This window comes from Equus asinus, chromosome 15 (genome assembly GCF_041296235.1).
Source record: "Equus asinus isolate D_3611 breed Donkey chromosome 15, EquAss-T2T_v2, whole genome shotgun sequence".
Classification (NCBI taxonomy): Eukaryota; Metazoa; Chordata; class Mammalia; order Perissodactyla; family Equidae; genus Equus; species Equus asinus.
The window spans coordinates 29,371,685-29,392,035 of NC_091804.1; the positions used below are offsets into that span (position 1 = coordinate 29,371,685).

Sequence of the window (20,351 nt, forward strand, 5' to 3'; positions counted from 1 at the left end):
TGGAATGCGTGAGAGCACCAGGTGGGGTCCAGGAAGTGAGAAAGGACTTGAAGATGGGGCGAAAGGGAGATGGGGTGCACTGAGGCCTGTGCCTATTCCACGCTTTTGCCCTTGGGAGTGCACCATATTTTATTTCATGAAGAAACTTGACTCTTCTCCACTACTTCACCTCACCTCCCCAACTCCTCACCTCCAATATCTTTTCCCTTGGAAACGGCCTCAGAGATTCTGAAAGGTGTTCTCCTTACTTCTGAGCCTGCCTGTGTGGGAGGAAGCTGAGGACATGAGGGTACTGACTGAGAGCAGGTTGAGACCCAGGAGCTGTTGTGCAAAAAGAATGGCAAATTATATAAAGAGGGAAAACGGAAGGAGGCCGCCATTCATCAGTGCTTTTTAACCCTTTCCTGCTGCAAAAGCAAGGGCCCCAACTCTGGGAGATGCTGCAGTGAGAGGCCTCTTCACAAACAGTCAGTGCTGAAGGCTTTAGGGAGGACGGCCGCGCTCCCGCCTCGCCCTCTGCAGACAGGCTTTGTACTCTGGGTAAAACTGTCGGAAAAGGCAGAACGGCTCCTAATCTAGGAGATGATTCCTGTGGGAAATCAGGCTGCTTTTCAAGCGTAATTTGAAAAGCCGCTGCCTCAAAACTTCAGTGGTGGTGGGGGGGTGCTGGGAGAAGAATGCCATTTATAAAGCAATCAACGCTTTGACAGAGTCAGCCATCACTCAGAATTATTTTCTGAAATTTGGCCTCTATTCCTTACTCTGGAGGAAAGGCAATATGGGCACTTTGCTTCCAATCAAGCCTGACACAGAGGCTGGGGTAAGTCACACAAAGGGAGAGGGACCCGGCACTGCTCATCACAGCTGGAGCTGCAGAGAATCATTTCCAGGGCTCTCAGCTCTCCAGAATGAGCCAGAGGACGCCTCATCAGAGGTTCCATTCATCTCACTTCTTACTTTTAAACTTTAAAGCACATATTTATGTGCCTCAAGTTGCCCATGAACCACGGCCTGTCAAACAGTTTGGGGCTGATGGAAGAGGTACATTTCCTCGTCCTGGGACTTGCAGAAACACAATTTCATCAGCAGTCTCCCTCCCTGCCAATTTCTCCTGTGTGCTTCCATGAGATGAATATTCCTCAAATGATGCTTTCAATACATTACTCACCTGTTCAAGAACCTTCCAAGGCCACTTCTTGATCTCTTAAGGCTGAGATCCCCAGGTTGGCAGTCCAGGCCCTCCATAAATGTGGTCTCAGAGACCACAAACGCCTACACGCACCCTCCCAGACTGCCAGGCCACACTTGTCATGGGCCACAAATACAGGGTGGTGGATGCCTGTCATTTCTGCCCCTCCCCACCCCCCCGCAGCTCTTTTCCTGGGAACCAAATGCAGCTCTTCCTTTTGGGGGAAAGTCCTCTACCCTAGCTCTGTCCCCACATAGTTTGGGTGAGTGACCTGACTGCCTGCCTCCAGGCCTGCCCATGAGAACGTAGATCAGGGGTGGGCAAACTAAGGTGGAGGGCAAAAGAATAGCCCCCAGTCTATTCGGTAAGGCCCTTGAGCTAAGAATGATTTTTACATTTTTAAAAGATTGTAAAAACAATCAAAAAAGAGGATGCCATGGAGACCCCAAGGCCTGCAAAACCTGAAATAGCCACCACCTGGCCCTTCACAGAGAGTCTGCCGATGCCTGATTGGATGCACAAGGCTTGGTTCGGGGTTGAGCTGAGGAGCGCAAATCCTAGGACTTGAGCTGCAGCTGTCAGAAGCAGCGCTCCTTCCGACACTCTCCTGGGTTTGTTAAACTGAAAGGAGAGAGGCCTGGAACTACTGGTAGCCATCTTTGATACTTTATAGAGAGAGGCTGCTAGAGCAGGAAGCCAACACTGGGGAAAGCAGAATCAAAAGACAGAGACTGGCCGTGGGCTCTGGAGCTAGCTGGGCCTGCTGGTTAAGTGAGCCAAGACATTTCATTTGCTCAAGCCAGTTTGGGTTGGGTCTCCTGTCAGTTGCAACTGAAGGACTTATGTTGAGTACAGCTATGGGCAGGTATGCCTGGATGCCTTTGGGGATGTTACTTTCCTTGTCTGGAACGCCCTTTACCCTCTCTGCCTGCCATAAGTCTGCTTGTGCTACAAGGATCTTACCTCCTTCTCTGCTGTGGTCCCCTTTAGTTCCTGGGTGGTTCATTCTGAGGTTTAACCATCTACTTCCTCACCCATAATTGTCGGAAGGAGTACGTATTGCATCCCTAACAAAGCCATGAGCAATGGGGTCAGGAGGGGGAAAGGAATGCACGTGGCCACAGCCGCAGGCACCATGCTAAACACTGTAAACACTACAGTACTCATTACTCCTGCTGCAGCCACCCAGAGGCAGAGGCAGCAACTCTGTTTTAGAGACGGGAAAATGAAGTAAAGTAACTTGCCCAAGGTCACAGTTACTAAGAGGTAGGGTCAGAAATCAACCCCATCATTCATGTTCTCGCCACAATATGGTGCCTCCTGAGGACCACGTCCAACGCTTCACAGGATCCCTTAGATCCAGCTCTACACTTTCCTGAACCCTCCAGGAGCCTCACACCACCTGCAGACCAGAGCTCAAACATCTCAACCCGAAATTCAAGGCCTTTCGGCATCTGCCTATTAATCCCTTACCTACCCCTAACTCCAGCCAACCAATACTCAGAATGCCGGGGCGCCCTGAATGAAAGCAGAAACCCTCACTGCACCAGCAAGTCTTAACAGGGGGAAACAAGCACTTTGTGAAGCCTACGTTAACAAGGACTAGATTGAGTCAGCTGGACAGGTTCAAAATTGAAGTTGCCTGAATATAATAACTGGGGAGGCATTCTAATTAGTTTGTTTTTTTAATCAAGTGCAACAATCTGCCTGCAGGAATCGGAAAGCAACTCAGGATGTCTTAACTCTCTGAGGAAGGGATGGGTTTTTGGAATGCCACGGCACATCCTCCCACGCAGAGTATCTCCTGGCGAGCTTCCCAGAGCCCAGGGTGTACCACAGCACAGGATGTGCGCGCAGGTGGCCCGCCTCGAGGTACACCATCGCGGCCGGCCACACTCAGGTGCCCTGGGGAGGCCGTCTACTTTAATCTCACTGGGGGCTGGGTAATGCTCGACAAGTCACGCCACCTCTCTGACCTGTTTTCTCATTTGTCAGGACCCGGAGACTGAATTAGCCTATCACTTTGTGTCCCCAGTGGAATTGGAAACAATGCTGTGAATCCTTTTACAATCCCCTCAATTAGAGGGCATTTTCTCTGTTTCCCATAGGAAATCATCCCAGAATTTTAAGATCGGAAGAGAGTGAAGTGATTATCTCCCTCTTTCAGGGGTTCTTAACTTCGGGTCCCTGCAGGGTCACAGGTGAAGTCTCTGGAATTGTACATAGAATTCTGTGAGGTCAGCCAAGCAGACCCAGCAGGAGATGAGGAGATGGGGTGTGACCACAGGCTTGGAGGATGCAGGGTCCTTCTGGAGGTGACAAGCAAGGAGGAGGAAGGTTTCCGGGGAGTGGGACCTCAGATTCATCAGATTCCTGGAGGGGCCCAGAATCCCAACAGATTAAGAGCTCTCTCTCTGGCCTATTCCCTCCACTTGACAGGCAGGAGAACTGAGGCCCAAAGAGAGGGAGCTCTCTGATGACTCACTAGCAGAGCCAGACCAGGAGCCAGGCTGTTGCCACCCAGACCCGAGCTGGACATCCACTGCCCTTGTAGGGAAGACCTAAAAGGAAATGAGTGGGGCCTCCCTGGAACTGGCTGGGAACCCTTGCTCCAATATGTCCCTCTGCCAACCACTTTTTGGGTTCTTCAGAGCTTGGGGATTATCCATCTATGTCACTGGAGGAGTTATCCGGATGGGGTCTCCCCATGCATCTGGTGAGGAAGCATTCATCATTCCTGTGACCCTTCAGCATACGGGGATGGGTGTGTGTGTGTGTGTGTGTGTGTGTGTGGCTGTGTGGCTGTGTACCTAAATTTACATAATCTGTGTGTTTTAACTCCCCCAGCTAGAAAGATCATGATTTCCCCTGCTTTTTCTGCTCAAACTCCCTCAAGGTTACGGCAGGGTTGCTGAAGGAAGGCTCCCATACACAGGTATTCTATCTAAACGCAAGCTGGCAGGTGGGGCCAGAACAGCACTACTGTGCAATCCCTCATGAATGGGGGACCCAGGAGGGATCACCAATGGCTGCCAACATCACAAGAATAGATCAGACATTACATACCTCCTGACGGAAGTAAATAATACCACCTGTGGAGGAGTGTTGCCCCCCAAAAAATCTGAAACAAAAAAACCAAACCCAATCAAGCCTCTTATTCTGCCTCCCCATTTACAGGAAATACAAGTGACAGGAGTCCGTGAACGACCCCCAGGGATGTAATCAGTAAATCCAGACTGTGGGAAATGCTGTAGGATAAATGACCTTGTTTCCTCAGCAAAAAACTTACGGGGAAAAGAAAAGAAAGGTGGAGGGGGAATCTATAAATTAAAAGAGATTTATTAAGGGACATATTGATAACAGTAAAGTACATATCTTATTTGGATCCTGATTCAAACACACTGGGGAAATCTAAACACTGACTGAATACAATATTAAAGGACCATTGTTAATTTTTTAGGTGTGATAATGCTATTGTGGTTGCATGCTAAAAAAAGGTTTGGATATGACATCTGGGAGTTGCTTCAAAATAACCCAGAGGCTGGGTGGGGGTGGGGAGGGGAGTGGCAGGGGGAGAAGCAGAGCAGCGTGTGCTGGAAAGTGGCAGCTGGGTTATGGGTACCTGGGGCTTCAAACAAGCTCTGTATACTAGGAACCAGAATACAAAGTTAAAAAAGCTAATCTCCTGCTTTTTAAAAGGTATCCAGAACATCTTCCTGAGTGTTTTGGCCTCGGGGAGGGAAACCAGCTGTCTGGGGAGCAGGGAGGGGAGACTTACTTTTTACTGCATCTGTTTTGGACTGCTTGGATTTCAGATCATGGCTCCTCATTATCCATTCAAAAACATAAACTCATTCTTAAAAAGTCACCCAATTTAAGCAACAACCTTCAAAGTGAGCTCTTGATCATCTTTTCATCCAAGAAGTGCCTTTATTTCATTTTCTTCCAAAGAACAGGTTAGGTGCCACGGATTAGTTCCACCTCATGATTTGAGGAGTGCAGGGCTGTTCTGAAGGCTCCTGGACATGTGACGGTTCCACGTGGTCCTCAGGCACTCAGAGGACACATGTGATGCGGAGTACAGGCCCACGTGTCCTTAAGCTCTCCGGTGTGGGTGTGCTGGTGTGGAGTGGCCTGTGAGGCGGCTGGGGCTGCAGAGATGGTAAACTAAGGAGTTAAGCCCTTAGAGCCGCCAGACAATGTCATTTGAAAACACCAGGTATGAAATATAAATAACAGTTGGCTACTTTCTTTAATCCAATTTCTAAGCATTTGTGTGATCGATCAATTTATAAATTGATCAGCTGTCTAACCCACCTTTGAAGTCTTCTCTGCTGCTGCCACCACCGCCTTCGGCTAGGGTGGGGTCAGCCCCATGTCCTAGGAAGGGGTGGGGGAGGGCTCCCCTGGCGCCTGCTTGCCCCTGGGGGAGGGGCGGGGTCACTGCAGCTCCCGGAGCAGGCGGAGCACGTTGGCGGAGTATGGGTTCTGCTGCTCGGTGGCTCCCTGGAACCGCACAGGATGGAGGCTGGGGTGGGGGGGTGTGAACTGCATGGGACAGTAAAGTTCGTTCAGGAGGAACCAGGTGGAGTCCGGGTCTGCTTTCATCAAGTGGAGGAAAACGCTGCGAAGAGACGAAAAGGAGTGAGGGGGCCTGGGGGAGGAGAGGCCACTTACTGGGCTTTCTGGAAGAAACTGATGATAATGTCAAACCACTTCTAAGAGCAGAACAAACTCACTTTAGTTCATAAGACAAGGCCATTTGGATGGTCCAAAGCCTAACAGAAATAGAGGCAGAGTTTCATATCCATTGACACAGGGAAGAAAAGTAATTAGTCTGAGTAGAACAATATTGACATCAAACAAGCGCTTGGTAAAGAAACTGGTTAAGTTCTGGGATGTAAAGCAGGAATTTCCAGAAAGAAGAAAACTAACAGTGCCCCCCTTCATTACAGGATCCAGTCGGCTCACAGGACAGCCACAGAGCAAGGGCTCCCTGTCCTGCGTGGGGACCCTGGGTAAGCCCAAAACCTCGGAGGCTCCAGGTCCTCATCTGCGGCCCTCCAGCTCGCTGGTGAACTCTGTAGTTGGCCTCTTTCTGGCCACTGAGAGCCATGGACTCTTGGTGGTCTGAACATGCTTGTACAGGGATCAAACCCAGTTATTCTCCTAGGGCAGGACCACCTGAGCCCGGCCCTGTGAGCTTTGGCAGAGGCAGAGCACTGGTGTCCTACATAAGACATGGACAGAGCTGAAGGGCCCGGGCCACCTGACACCATAGGGTCACCAAGCGTGAGGTTCTTTGTCTTGGTCTGAACTGTGGGGTCACAACCCTTGCCTCGTATCCGCTCTTATCCCATTTCCAAACAATCAAACACGTGCCCAGGACCACTGCACTGGGCAGTCCAAGGGTAAACTTCATACACCTGGCCACTCTGCAATTCAGAATCTGGCTTTTCACTCCCAGGAAGGGCGAGGCCCTCCCCTAGCTGGCTCCCTCTGGGCCATCCTGCCCATCTCAACTCATGTATCACCTGCTTGGAAGAGTTGGCCTTCTTGGACTGTTTTGCCTAGGTGGTTGCCCCTTATTTTTCTCTTTCAGGATAGCCTTCCTAGCATTTATCAACTACTTGTCTACTGGCCATCTTCCTTCCCCACAATACAAGCCCCTGAGGGCAGGGACCATGTCTGTTTGGTTCACTGCTGCATCCCAGACACCTAGATGGCACATGGTAAGCCCTCAACAGACACTTGATTGAACAGGTTCTTATATTTGATAAGTGACTTACTATGCTGCACACTAATGACCGGATGACATCCCTCTCTGGAATATTTACATTCTATAAAAGGATCCAAAGGAAAGGTCAATGCTCACCCCCAAGGAAGCACTAAGGAACGTTACTAACAGGATTCACGTTAACGCAGACATCACCAGCTTTGTGGCTATGGGAGATTACTCAACCTGGTCTCAGTTTCCTCCTTGCTAAAAATGGAGGGTGTAGTTCACTCAGGCTTTTGCTGAGCTTTAAAGGAGAAAACACAGATCTAGCCTCAGCCAGCGTCTAGCACATGCGATCCCTGTCTACTTGAGTGGACAGTATCTGTCGATGGATCACATTTTATTCTTGACCACCATTCCTAGCAGCCTCTCCCATACTGTTGGGCATCAAACAGGAACCTAAACTCGTGCTAAATGGAGCTCAGTTCTGGTTTTTAATTTCGTTAATCTGAAAAACCTGTGCCCTCAGGAGATCTGGGTCTTAGCTCAGTGAAGCCAGTTCTGCTTTCTTCCTCGCGTTTAACAGACATGTGCTGAGGAGCAAGGGGGCAGATGGAGGGGGCACTTTAAGATTTTTTCTGGCCTGTTTTGTGCCTAAATAATTTAAGTTTTCATTACTTAGGATGATCTTATGTTTATAAGCTCAGCAGCAGTTGCTGCAGGAGTGATTAGAATATTCTAATTCATCGTTTCCACTTCACGGCAGAAAGGAGATGGGGCCTGCGTGGGAGACAATTTTTGTTTAAAAACAAAAATATCTTTGATAATTAGAGTGGCAAGGGAAATGATTAAAAAATGCACCAAAAATGGGAGGCGGATTTCTATTTACACGTGACACAGCTGACAGTTTTCCCTAGTGCCAAAGTCTGTTAGAATGCAAGGGGTTTCTCTCTTTTTTTTTCCTTTCAAGAACTGGAACAATTTCTCAAGCTACAGCACAGCACACTCTCAGCTTCAAGGAGTATTTTGATCTGGGCAACACCCAGCAAAGTAGTACCATGGCCCAGTTCAGCCACAGCTCTGCTCTGACTTACACGGTGTGAAAACACAGCAATGCTCATTTTCTGAGTCCTTTCTAACATGCTAAATGCAGATGTTGTATTTGTTGGCAGGAAAAGAAAGGAAGCCACTCTTTTTCCCCTGGGAGATTTCTAAATAAAATGCTAACAGGGAAGCAAAAAAAAAAAAAAAAGTGTGCAAAGTTCACTTTCTTTTATTAAGTGGGAGTCAAACTCTTGGAAGAATTATTTTGGGTCTCACTTCTTAGCTCTTAAAGGGGTAGACTCCCCCGAATGGCAGGCAACAATGCAGGTTCCTTCTTCCACCTCTGTGGCTTGGAGCAAATTATTTTGCCTCCATGAACCTGTTTCCTCTTTCTCCAAAAGAAGATGATCACACCTGCCCCACCCTCCTCACAGGTTTGTTCCTAGGCTCTAAGGAGGAAAACACTTTGAAGTGTATAGTAAAAGCACTTCCTTCCAGAGAGTGTGTGTGCGTCTGAGGAATAATCATCACCACCAACCCTAGCAGCATCACCATGGCACAGAAAATTCCCAGATACTCTGAAAAGGGCAAAACATTTGTCTTTTGTTTTACTCATAATTTTCTTCATACTGTCTTGGTGGGGGGTCCCAGTTCTCAGCCAGAGGGGGTTCTCATTTCGCCCATTATTTTCAGGAAGAAATGAATGCAGTATTCTTTGCCCTCTGCATGCCTGAAGTTGGGAGCAAATACCGTGCCATGCAACCACGCGCTGGCAGGTGTAGCTGTGTTCTTGCTTGGCAAAAGGCATGGGACCCGCTGAACTCTAAATGCCCACAAATTCTCAACCTGGACCCTTGTTTGCTTTAAGCCCCTGGGAGCTGAGCCTGTGACCCAGGAAGTCTTGTCTGAGTGCTCAGTGGCAGAGCTTTGCTCCAAACTCTGGGACCACTTTATCCTGGGGCCAGTTCCTGCCTATCTTGAGCTGGGGAGAGGGGCTCCCAGAGAGGAAAGACTTCAAAAGCCTTTTTGCATCATCAAAAGCCAGAAGACAAGCACAGGACCTCTGCTTTGAAGTGACTGGGGTAACTGACTGGAAAATGTTCCAAATACATCTTGAGACACGGCAGAGATGGCTGCTGAAATTGCCAAATGGCCAGCTCCATCTTTTTTCAAACACTTTAAAAAATATATATGTACACTATTTAACTCCTGCACAAAAATTTCTTTCTCCTTCCCCCTGGCCCAAATCAGTGGCTCCAGGGAGCACAGTTATCAAGAGATTATCTGGTCCCCAGAGTTTCAGGAGGCACTCAGCTGTGCCTCATGCCTCCGAGTGTCCCGGGGGGAGTGATTATCTCTCAATAACCTGTAGGGCCGTGTAGCTTAAATGATAACTTGACTTTAAAAAATTTAGAACTCGCCGTTAGGCAGTTTCTAAGCAACCTCTGTTTCCATGGCAAAGAAGCCTGGTGTTTATACTGATTTTTCACTTAAAATGCGGTTTTATTGAATTTCACTTCATGCAGGCAGCCATTTCCCTGCACTTCAGCCCTATCTACAATTGGTGGGCATCAGTAAGAACCTAATAAACTCCAGACACCAAACCAAGAGCAGCGGCTCATTCCTTTATGATCAATATCGAGGTGCTCCGAGTGACAAGGCTGGGGATGAGGTGGCCCGGGAAGGTAGGAAATGTGCTACTAGAATCTGGTCAGCTAGGTGAGGGTCCCATCTCTTGGTGGTTTACCAAAGGTTTACAGCACCTGGTCCAGCCTAGGCACTGTGCTGGGCACGTGGGATACAAAGATGGATGGACAAATGCTCTGGCCTCAAGCCTCCCTGTCTGGTGGGGAGGACAGACTAATGACAGGGGCCCACGATGCAACGTGGAGAAGGCTGTGCTAGAAGTCATGCGTGGGGTGGAGCTGTGGAAGGATTCCTGAGGAGGGGACACTGGGGTGTATCAGACCAGTTCGAAGGCCCCTTCTAGCTCCAACAGTCCACAGCAGTTCTCAAGCATGGGTGCTGGGTCATAGCCCCTTGCCTCTTAAATGTGGCAAAACCCAAAAGAAACCTCTTTGCTGCAGATGCAGATATGACAGAGTGTGTCCTCACCATCTTGGTCTAGACAACATCTGCTCAAAAGGAGCTCTAGAAAACTGCAGCCGACGGAGGCCCAGCGAAGCTAAATAAACTGTAACTGCAACGCAGAGCTTCCAGCTCTCCCGGGTGACAGGCTATTCTTTCTCCGTCAATTACTTGCTTGAGGGATCTGCTGCTCCTTGTCTCTTTCTGGATTTATAAAATGCTCTCATGAGCTGTCTGCATAAATGCCAGTGGTAAAGAACTTGTGGCTTTGTGATTTGTTTATTTATTTATTTATTTATTTATTTAGGGTTTCTAGAGAAGTTATTCAGGGATGTCTCCTTAGGAACATGATATAGGCTGTCTCTACATGGGCATGACTCAATAGAATCGGAAAATAAACTCAGTTGTTGGAGAGTAGGCATGTCCACAAAGTTATTTTAGCTTCCCTCTTATTCCCTCTCTGGCAGAACAGCCTCCACGCTCTTCTTTTTTCTGGCCATCTCTTCTCCCATGACTCCGTACACGCTGATGCTACAAATGAGGCTGTGTGTGTTTCCTTCTAAACAAATGGATGCTCAGGGTGTCGACGTGTCCTAGCCAGCAAGCAGTGGGGCAATGTTTCTATACTCAGTAATTTACTCTAATGGGTCTCAGTTCATTGGTTAAACAGTATTTCAAGCCTGTCCTTTCTTGCTATTCAATTTAGCTATCTTCCCCTGCATGGAGGTCATTTTTTGTTTCTAAATGTTGGAAATGGAGGATTATGACTTGAAGCCACGATTTAGTCTCCAAATAAATACTACCAATTATCTTTGCAACTATACATACTTGTTACACTTAACTATATTTACCTGTTCAAAACCATTCATTTATCAATCTAACTCCAAACCGTATATTCACACAGAGACCAATATTAGAAATATTTAAATGCAATGGGACAGGATTTAAAACCATAAACACCAGTAGAAGCTTACGATGCTAATCGCGCCCCTGAAGTACCACAAGACAAAGTATCATAAATGCAGTGGAATGACTCCATTGCTTTGTGCATATTTAAAAAGATATGGCACTGAGAGGACCAATCTGTTACAGACAATTCAAAAATAAGCCAGAACTTAGAAGGGTTTAAATCCCATGGGGGCAGGATTTAAAAGCAGCCCCTTCCATCTGGCCAGCTCTCTCGCCTCCAGGCCCCCTGCAGGCCTAGATCCCATGAGAACACCTCCTGGGTGCCAATTTCAAAGTGGCCCCATGCAATGGCTGACCTGGGCCTTGGCCTGGCTGGCTGTACTCTCAGCCACACGCAGTGTTTCCTGCTCCTCCCTGGAAGAGTCATAACCTTGAAGATAAAGACATCTTCGTAGCAGCCTGCCTATTTTGCCCCCTCCCTGCTTCCTGTAACTGCTTTCCTGTAACCCACACTTTGGCACTAAGCCAGCAGCCTCCACTGATGGATGCTGTAAGAATCAGCTCTGGGAAATGTACTTCTGTGTTGACTGCAGGCACGTTAGGGATATTAGCCACAACAGTACCCAATGTTCTTCTAAGACGACCCATGGAGAAATTTTCCTAGGGTTCAGTGCCAAGGAAAGCTGTGCATCTTTCTGAAAAGCTTCCTTTCCTCATTCCAGTAATGACTGGAAGCTGCACGACAGGTGCACTTCCCTCTTTGCTGTGAGGAAGCCCAGAGCCATAAAAGGCTCCTCTCTAGTCAGGGTGCAGAGCGCTGTCTGCACTTTATATACTAAGCTCAACTCCGGCTTCACCTTGTTTTCTCTCTTATTATTTTTCCCTTTTAAAAATTTTCTTCATTTCTTATTTCTCTTGATGCCCTAGGCCTTTTTTGGAATAAGGAGGAAGTTTAAATAATGATAAAATCTACTACTTACTGACTTTTTACTCTGTGCTGATATTTTGTGCTAAAGAATGATATAGATGTTACTGAATCCTTGTAATAATTTTATTGGGTGGAAAATAACTGATATGCTTATTATAGCCTTGTAGACGAGGAAACTGAGACTCTGAGAAGTAAATCTATTTACCCAAGGTTACACTGCAACTGAGCAGCAACGTGAGGCCAACTCCAACTTGGTATTCATCTTTGAAATCTTTCAACCCTCAACACAGTCCTTGGCTCTTTTAAATAAAGAGATATATATTAAGAGAATTGAGGCCATTTCCCTGGCTACCTCACTTGGTACAGAGATCAATCATCACACTCAGTCCAGCCACTTAGCTGCTCAGGACAGACCATAGGCCCTGCAAAGTGATGAAACAGTTACCCTGTGGTCTGCCAAGGCTCTTGATATCTGAAATCCACTTTGTGCTGGTGGTCCAGCTACGAGGAGCATTAAGAGCATCCTGGTTCCCGAGCCAGCATGGGATGTACAGCGCATGCACCTTTCCCACTGGGTGGTAAAACAGTTGACCCTGGCAGATTGTCAATCACACGACACACCTAGGTAGCAGGGAAAGGATGGGTAGTATTTGATTTAAGTAGCACAGAGGTCCCTGCCTTCAGATCGGAAACCTGGCAACCCACTTTGTTTGTTATCTGCATGGCAGATGTCTCTTATCTTTGACACCAGGAAATCATGCCTATATAGGCACAGCGAACAGCTTTAGATCTGAGTGTATTTTTAGAACAATGAGCCTGGAAAAGAAAAACAGCAATGCCTGTCAAAAGATGGATAATAGGAAAGCTAACTACTTGGGTCTGGATTTGTCAACTATTAATCAAATGTCAAAAGGAAAAATACGAGGAGTGCTCTCGTTTCCATGCTGGGTACAATCTGAGGGGGAAACAGCTCTGCAGCCCAAGCTCAAACAAACTGCCCACAGCGTTTAAGGGGACGAGCTACTAATTTCAAGCTCAGCTGAACTAAAGGATCACCTCTGCGGCTCCTGACCCGTTCAAATATAATAGGCCCATGTGTGGGTAAAGAGAGGAGTTGGGGCTCTGACGGGGATGAAATGAACCAGCCTGTGCCAGTCTGTGTTCGTCCAGGGCTTGAAGGCACTGGCTGGTTCTTTGATGGGCGAATCCTACTGCTAGAGAGAAAGCGAGGAAGTCAGTCAGTAAATGAACCTTCAAACCTAGTCCTGACTTCTCATGCAAAGGGCAGTAGGGGGAGGCGGCACAATTAACATGAAAAAGATCACATTCTGAGGCGAAAACCTCTGTTCAAATTTGAGTGTAGATGAAGCAGGCTTACCACAAGAAATACCATGCCCAAGTGTGCATGCGCATGTGCAACATATACATAATGCATATGTTTGGCATATCTATATATATCCCACATAGGCTTGTGTACACATCAATATACCTCTGGAACATAAGCAGTGTAGGGCAGAGGGCTCCTCTCTCTTGCTCCCCTCTACTTTCAGTGCTTAGAACAGTGCCTGGCACATAGAAGCTCCTCAGTGATCAGCAGAAGGAATGAACGCTGAATGGACTCCCTCACCTATGAATGCAACTCATCTGCACAAGGACTCTGGGAGGAAGGTGTTATCACCATCCCCAGGTTATAGAGGAAGGAAATGAGGCACAAGGAAACTAAGTCGTTTGCTCAAGGTCATGGAGCCAGCAAGATCTGAACCGAGGTTTGTCCACCTCCAAGACTGGTGCCCTTTGCCTTCATATACAATGGTCAGGCAGGGGAAGCTGGGAGGGTGCCCTTCCTCCCCCCACCCTGCCCCCAAACACACATCAAGGACTCCAGCATCCAAGACCTGCACATACTACCTGCTGGCACCCTGCATCCCTACCTCCATTCTGGGGTTGGCAGGTGGAGGTAGGCCTGGAGCTGGAGACCAAGTGGCCTAAAAGCATTGTTCCTCCATTGTGAACACCTGTTGGGCATGGACTTCCTCTTTTTAAAACTAGGTATTGCCTCCTTTGTTCCTTTCAGCCTAAGGGTGGAAGATCCACTGGATGATTTAAGATCTCCCTGCAAAAGAGAGGGACTCTCCGAGGCTGCTCAGACATAGGCCCAAGGAGTGTGGTTTTAACGGAGCTGAGTTGAACCAGGCTGAGAGCATGTACTGGCTTCAAGGAAAAACACAGAAATTTGGGGTATGCGCTCTCATCTCAAATTCCTTTCATGTATGGGAAGGAAAGCTCCATTGCCAGAAAGCACAGAACTGTGGAGGCCCACTGCATGCTGGGAGATATCTTGGGGGCCACTTGGGAATTTAAATGAGTTAAGTTTGCCTCTGCCATGGCTGAGCTGGAAGCGTGGCTGACGTGACCTGTTATTTTGTGATCCAGTGCTTACCCTCAAGGACACTGCCTTATTTACAGCTTGTGGTAGGCTGAGCCCTCCTCCCACCCCAAATATGATTTTCTCATTTATTATCCATTGAAGTTATTTAACTAGATGGACTTTGGGGAGCTGGTATTTTTCTTGCATAGCCAGTTAACAGTGACACCTGGTGGTAACATACAGCAAGGTTGTACCCTGCCTGTACCCCCACCCCTCCCCTAAGTTGCAAGATTTATGCCCCTCCTCACAAGGCACATTCGCTAGACAAAAGCATTAAACTGGAATGGCATCCCCGTTCTGAGCATTTACAGCCTCAGTTATATCAACCACCCCCTGATCAATTTCCATTTCTAGAGTTTACAGCCTGGACGTAAAAGCCTGCCACGAAGGCTATATTTAATATGAGAAATTAAAAAAGCAAACACAGCCTTGGTCATTCTTCTGAATCAGGAAAAGCAAACAGGAGGAAGGAAAAACCCAAATGTATGGACACAGAGAGGAACTTTTCATGGAGCTGCTGAGTTTGCCTCCATACCAACTCGAGGGAGGCTGTCCCTCAGAGGTCTCAATGCCCACCTGCCAGACCCGGTGGGCTGCTCACCCACCAGCCCTCACAGGCGTCCTCACCAGCCCTGTCAGATGGAGGGGCATCTGCCCCGGGTTGGACACTCACCAGCTCTGAGAGCTCTGGCTTTACTGGCTCTTCCAAGTACGGAGCTGAGGCTGGAGTGATTGTAACCCTCTGGCCATAGGCCTTCCTCTTGGGCCCTGGAAACGAACACAACAGCCCTCTCTTCTCCCAGGAGTGGGTGGGGGTGTCACTGACCACTGAGGGGTAACACTGAGGAGCAGGAGTGGAAGCAGGGGGCCAGCGAGGGGGCTTCCACAGTCATTCAGGTAAGAGATGAGGGAGGCCTGGCCTGATCTGGTGGCTTGGAGGTAAAGAGAAGCAGACAGTTTGAAGAGAGATTCTGCAAGTTAGGTAGACAGGCTTTACTTCTGGACTGGATGTGGGGTGTGAAGGAAAGAGGAGAATTAGAGACAAACAGCTGGATGGGTGGTGAGTCCCTCTGCTCACTCAGGGACCTCTTTATCTGTCCTGCATCCCTGCATTTCGGTGCGGATCGGCCCACCCATCTCCCTCTCTGCACTCGGTAAGGAGGCTCACAAAGAGACCAGGCTTCCCATTGTCTCAGGCTTCCTCTCTCATTTAGAGAGCTTATTAATTTCTGAATCAAGATGCCAAATCAGCTCCTCATCAAGGACAACACTGATTTTTTCCCCTGACTTCAAAATAAGTTTGCAGATGATGTGTTTGTGAAGCAATCAACCTTGCACTTCCTCCCCTCCCAGCCCGTCAAGAGGGAGGTCATCTGACTCCACACGGAACAAACGAACACGGAATGCGGAGGAGCAAACAAAGGCGCTGCAGTCAAGAGGTCTGGCCGCATGCTCCTCCTCGAGAGGCACCGGGAATGCAACTCAACTCAACTCAGCAAGGTCCCACTCCAGGTTTAATTGCTATCAGCAGCAAAAGAGAAAATTAGAAATGAAAAGATAATGAACTGTGAATATTAGCTTGTTTGATGGGTCTAAACTGGAAGGACGGGTAGGTATGGGGTGGGTGTAGAAAAAGTAGAATGGGACAGGAAATGTGAAAATCAGATCTTTATAATTCTTGGTTGTAACAAACACAAAAGAATTTACTTCAAGATGAGTTCATTATGTTCCTGAATTGTACTTTAAATCACAGCACGATCAGCTTCAGGGACACTGCCCAGGGAAGGACTATTTTCACCCTAAGTTGGTTCTTTGAGGAATAAGAATGTCTGGGGATAAGAAGCTGGTTGGGATGTGTGCCCCTGTGCTCAAGAAACCATGACTGATTCTGGGCCTAGGGGATGTGACGGGAAAGAGACAGAAAGAAAAAAAGGAACTGGGGAAATCAGGAGCAAAAAATTGCAAAGGACAATAAATCAATTCAAAAAGATATTTCCATCACTCACAGAGTGCAAGGTTTATAAGGGAGCAAGTCTGCTTTCCTCATTTCACAGTCAGAGCAGCCTTTCAGTCCTTCAGGAAAGAGATGACTCCTACCCCCCAAGGAAGATCAGGGATGCGTTACCAGAAGCCTAAGAAGGGGGAGGGACTGTTTCTTTGCTCTGGGACGTGGAGTTGCAGGGCCCAGAGCAGTACACAATGCCAGGTCGGCCAGGCAAGCTTTTGCTCCAGCAGCAGACGCCCAGGGGATGGCAGTTCCAGGGTGCAGGCTGCTCCCAGCTGGAGGAGAGCTGGGGAAAGGGGGTCAGAACGCCTTCTGCGTCTCAAGCCTGGGAAACGCTGCTGCGCTCAGAGTTTTAGCTTTTGAGAAAAATCCTTTAGGACTCAAGGAACCAACATAGCTTCTTCCGTTAGACGTGCTACAGCCGTTCTCGAATAAGCAAAACTCTTGGAAATTAGAATCACACAATTTCAGAGTCAGTTAAGGAACTATAAGCCATTAGTCCAGTGGTTCTTAACGTTTCTTGGTTCATAGACCCCTATTATAATTAGATGAATGGTGCAGACTCTGTCTGGAAAAAGGCACGTATGTGTCTGCTTGCACACACCCAACTTTGCATACAATTTGCGAGGGTACACAGCGCCTGACGCCCAGTTAAGACGCTCTGTGGAGTCAAGGTATGCCAGCTCAGTAACCTGATGCTTTCGCTTTGAGGAGGAGAGAGCTGAGGCCCACAGAGGTGCCAGGTCACTTGGTCACCAGAGGAGTAGGGCCTAGAAGCAGACTGCCCCCCAACCAGGAGAGTGCTTTGTTCCCTCCAGCACACTGTCTTTCTGCTTTTTGCCCCTTTGGAATTGTTGCTGACACTGCAGCAGAGGAAAAGGTTACTTGAAAGAGAAATGCGTCTAGTAAAAATACCATCTCTAGAGTTGGCACAGTTAAAGAAATCATCTTAACCTGGCAAGAAGAGAGAGAAGAGAGCAGAGATGCCTCAACTCTGCTCACCATTAGCAAATCATCTATAATTTAGAACAAACGTAAAGAGATGCGGGTGATCAAGCAGACGTACCTCCTGGCAGCCTCTTGTAATTTCACGGGCTGTTTGGCGCTGAGGTAAATCAAGCAGGCAGCAGCCACTTTATTCAGGTCACCCTCACCTGCAGGGAGGAAAAACAAAACAAGCATTGGCCCTCAGACTTCATTTGGGACGAGCAGTAACCAAATGCTATCTGAGGAAACTGGAACAGCTAGGCAGGATGCTGTGGGCTCTTTAGTCCACCCAGCAAGTCAAAAAACACATCAAGGTAAATGGACAAATAGGGCCAAAGTAAGACTGAAGGATGCGCACGTGAAGAGACACGAGGGGAGCACGAGTAAGCAGAGTGCAATAGCGAGAGTGAGACAGAAGGCACAGTGTGTCTGTCCAGGTGAGACTGGCTAGTACCTACCTAGGTCCAGTTTCTCGCAGAGGGGGCCCAGGCCCTGCAAGACAGCCAGCTGCAACTTGAAGGCCAACGTATGGGAGTAAACTGGTCCAGCCCTGGCACTGACGGGAGCCTGGGTGACCAAGGAGCCAGCCAGCTTTGGCAGGACATCTTTGCAGAACCGACTCCTTAGAAAATCGCCACACTTGCCTCCCAGGGTACGCAAAACCTGCAGAAACAGCCCCCAACCTGGTGACTGAACATTGCCAAGGCAGCAAGACAGCTAAAGAGTGTTTGGTACTTCAATTTCATCTAGGTCTCTGCTCGAAAAAAATAGAATTACTGCTGTTAATTCCTTGCCTATGGTTTGTGATTCTGACAGTTATGAATTCGGAGGTCTCTGCTCCTAAGGCATGGCTGATTCTATCCATAAATACAGATTACATGGAGAATAATTCAAAGGAATTTTGAGTTGGATGAATAATATGATTAATACCTTGATTTTCCTCCTCTTTTTGTTAAAAAAAAAAGAAGAGCTTAAAGCAGTTCACACAGATCATCTCTTGAATCTTCCTAACATCCTTTGAGAAAAGACTTGTGCTTTTAACTCTAGCTGGCTGAGCAAACACAAACACGAGGCCCCGCTGCTGCCACATGTGGGCACTGGGAGGACAACGGGGGCCGAGGTCCCTTGGCTGAGACAGGGCAGGGCCCCCAGAGGTCAGAGGGGAGTCAGAGTTCCTTGGGTTCCACTGCACAATCTCTAATGTGCATCACCCTCATTCCATCTTTCCCAACAGGCGGTTTCTTTGCATGTCTCGTTTTGAACTTTCTCTGGCAGAACATGTTTTGCCCCGCTGCACAAGACTGAGTATCCAGGATAATAGGACTTTCTTTAAAAATTGGTAAGCAAGGCATAACCAACACAGAAGTGTTTGCCGACTTTGCAGAGAATGAGGTGCTTATTTCAGGTCCCTCAGTTGGACTGCATGAGGCGTTGCAGACCGCGGGTGTCGTCAGCATGCCTGGGCATGGAAAAGCAGCCTCGGTTACAGCGCACACATCTTTATATTTTTTCATTTTTTTATGCTTGCTAGCATTTCAGATAACCTATTAATTTTCACAAAGGAAAACAGCACATGTGAATAAGATTTAGCAAGACCTCCCTCCCCTCCCCGCTTCCCCACCTCCCTCCTTCCCTTCCTTACTCCCCACTACGCGGTTGCAAGCATGTGTCATTTTGCGTGTTTTGCTTTGGAAAAAAATACTAACAATTTTATGTTTTAAGCGTAAGCTTGCATTTTGGTCCAGTATACGCTGAAGAATCTTACAGAAAACCAAAGTACTTTGCCAAGCACATTAGTTGCATTCCTGGCTTCATTTTACATCCCTACGCATCTTTTTGCTTTGCCTCATCTTGCTCACCTACTTCTAATTTATGTCAGCTTGCCATGGTAAATGTATCTCCGTAGGTTGCCTTAAGTGCTTTTCAGAACAAGGAAAGATATAAATAAATAAGCTAAAATATGTGTGCTAATATAAGCCAAACTAAGTCAGGGAGAAGAATATCTGATATATACAGGGCTTTTAACTTTTCAAAGCATTTCACCAACTAGTCCTGCTTTATCCTTGAAAACAACACCATGAGAAAGGTGGATTAGGTGTTCCTAAGCCCTATCTGAAAATCAGTGCTCATGGGCTTTGCCCAACGTCACCTGACTGGGCAGAGGATGCCCATTCCCAGAACCTTGGCCCCTTCACCTTGACTCTTGTGCAGTGCTAAGAACATGGGCATGAACTCACACATCTAGGTTCTATCACTTACTAGCTGTGTGATCTTGAGAAGATTCTGTAACTCCTCTGAGCTAGTTTCATCCTCTGTCAAAAATGGGGATAACAGTATCTACCTTGCAAGGTTGTTGTAAGCAGACGAGCTCAAATGTGGGGAAGTACCAAGCACACTGCCTGGTCCACAGTAGATGTTCAATAAATAGTGGTGGTCCTTTTCATCTACTAGTTGACCCTGCTTCAAATTCAAGAGGAATCTGACTTTTATTTTCTTCTTTGTGCTTTCTTTATTTTTCTATACTTTCTTCAAGGTATGCACTGCAATCAGATAAAAAGAGAACCAATCCCAAAAGGCAGTGGAGAGCTCTGTGCTTACTACCCTTGCTGCCTATGATGGACGGTGGTGGGCATCAGTGCAGTACCTTGAAGGCTCTGAGTACCGCCAGGGGGTCATCGTTGGTGAGTCGGCGCACGAGTGAGGGCCAGGTCCGATGAGCCAAGGGAAGGAGCTGGTTCTTGTGGGACTGTAGAACTACCACACACAGATCCAGTACATCCAAGACCTGAAAGAAAAGAAGACATGGTTTCAGCAGATAGTCAAGGCTGGAAACCAGATACCTGGGATTAAGTCACCATTTTAAAAGGATAAAATCTGGAAACCTTAACTGAATAAATATTTACTGACTACATGCCAAGCACTTGCTAGGTACTGCAGGGGAGACACAGGAACAAAATAGATATGTTTCCTTGCCTTCATGGGGCTTACGGTCAACTGGAGAAAGACCTTAATTAGGTAACACCCAAATAAAGGGATGATTTACCAACTGTGACT

The 20,351-nt window shown here is 47.6% G+C and overlaps 1 protein-coding gene across 2 annotated transcripts in view; it reads right to left on the reverse strand.

Moving 5' to 3' along the window:
• Positions 1-5,097: 5,097 nt before the first annotated feature.
• The window catches only part of TTI1 (TELO2 interacting protein 1), a 44,164-nt gene continuing 28,910 nt past the window's right edge, over positions 5,098-20,351 (reverse strand). Inside the window, exons 5-9 of one of the 2 annotated variants that reach the window (XR_006514395.2) lie at positions 19,942-20,082; positions 17,756-17,960; positions 17,377-17,464; positions 5,507-5,813; positions 5,098-5,340 (exon numbers count right to left, since the gene is read on the reverse strand). Coding sequence is in view for 1 of the 2 variants with exons in the window: in XM_044748791.2 (XP_044604726.1) it covers positions 5,630-5,813; positions 17,377-17,464; positions 17,756-17,960; positions 19,942-20,082 (618 nt within the window). In the remaining variant the exon portion in view is untranslated. Of the gene's footprint in view, positions 5,814-17,376; positions 17,465-17,755; positions 17,961-19,941; positions 20,083-20,351 lie in introns of both variants that reach the window. The other variant, XM_044748791.2, reaches the window with a different exon arrangement.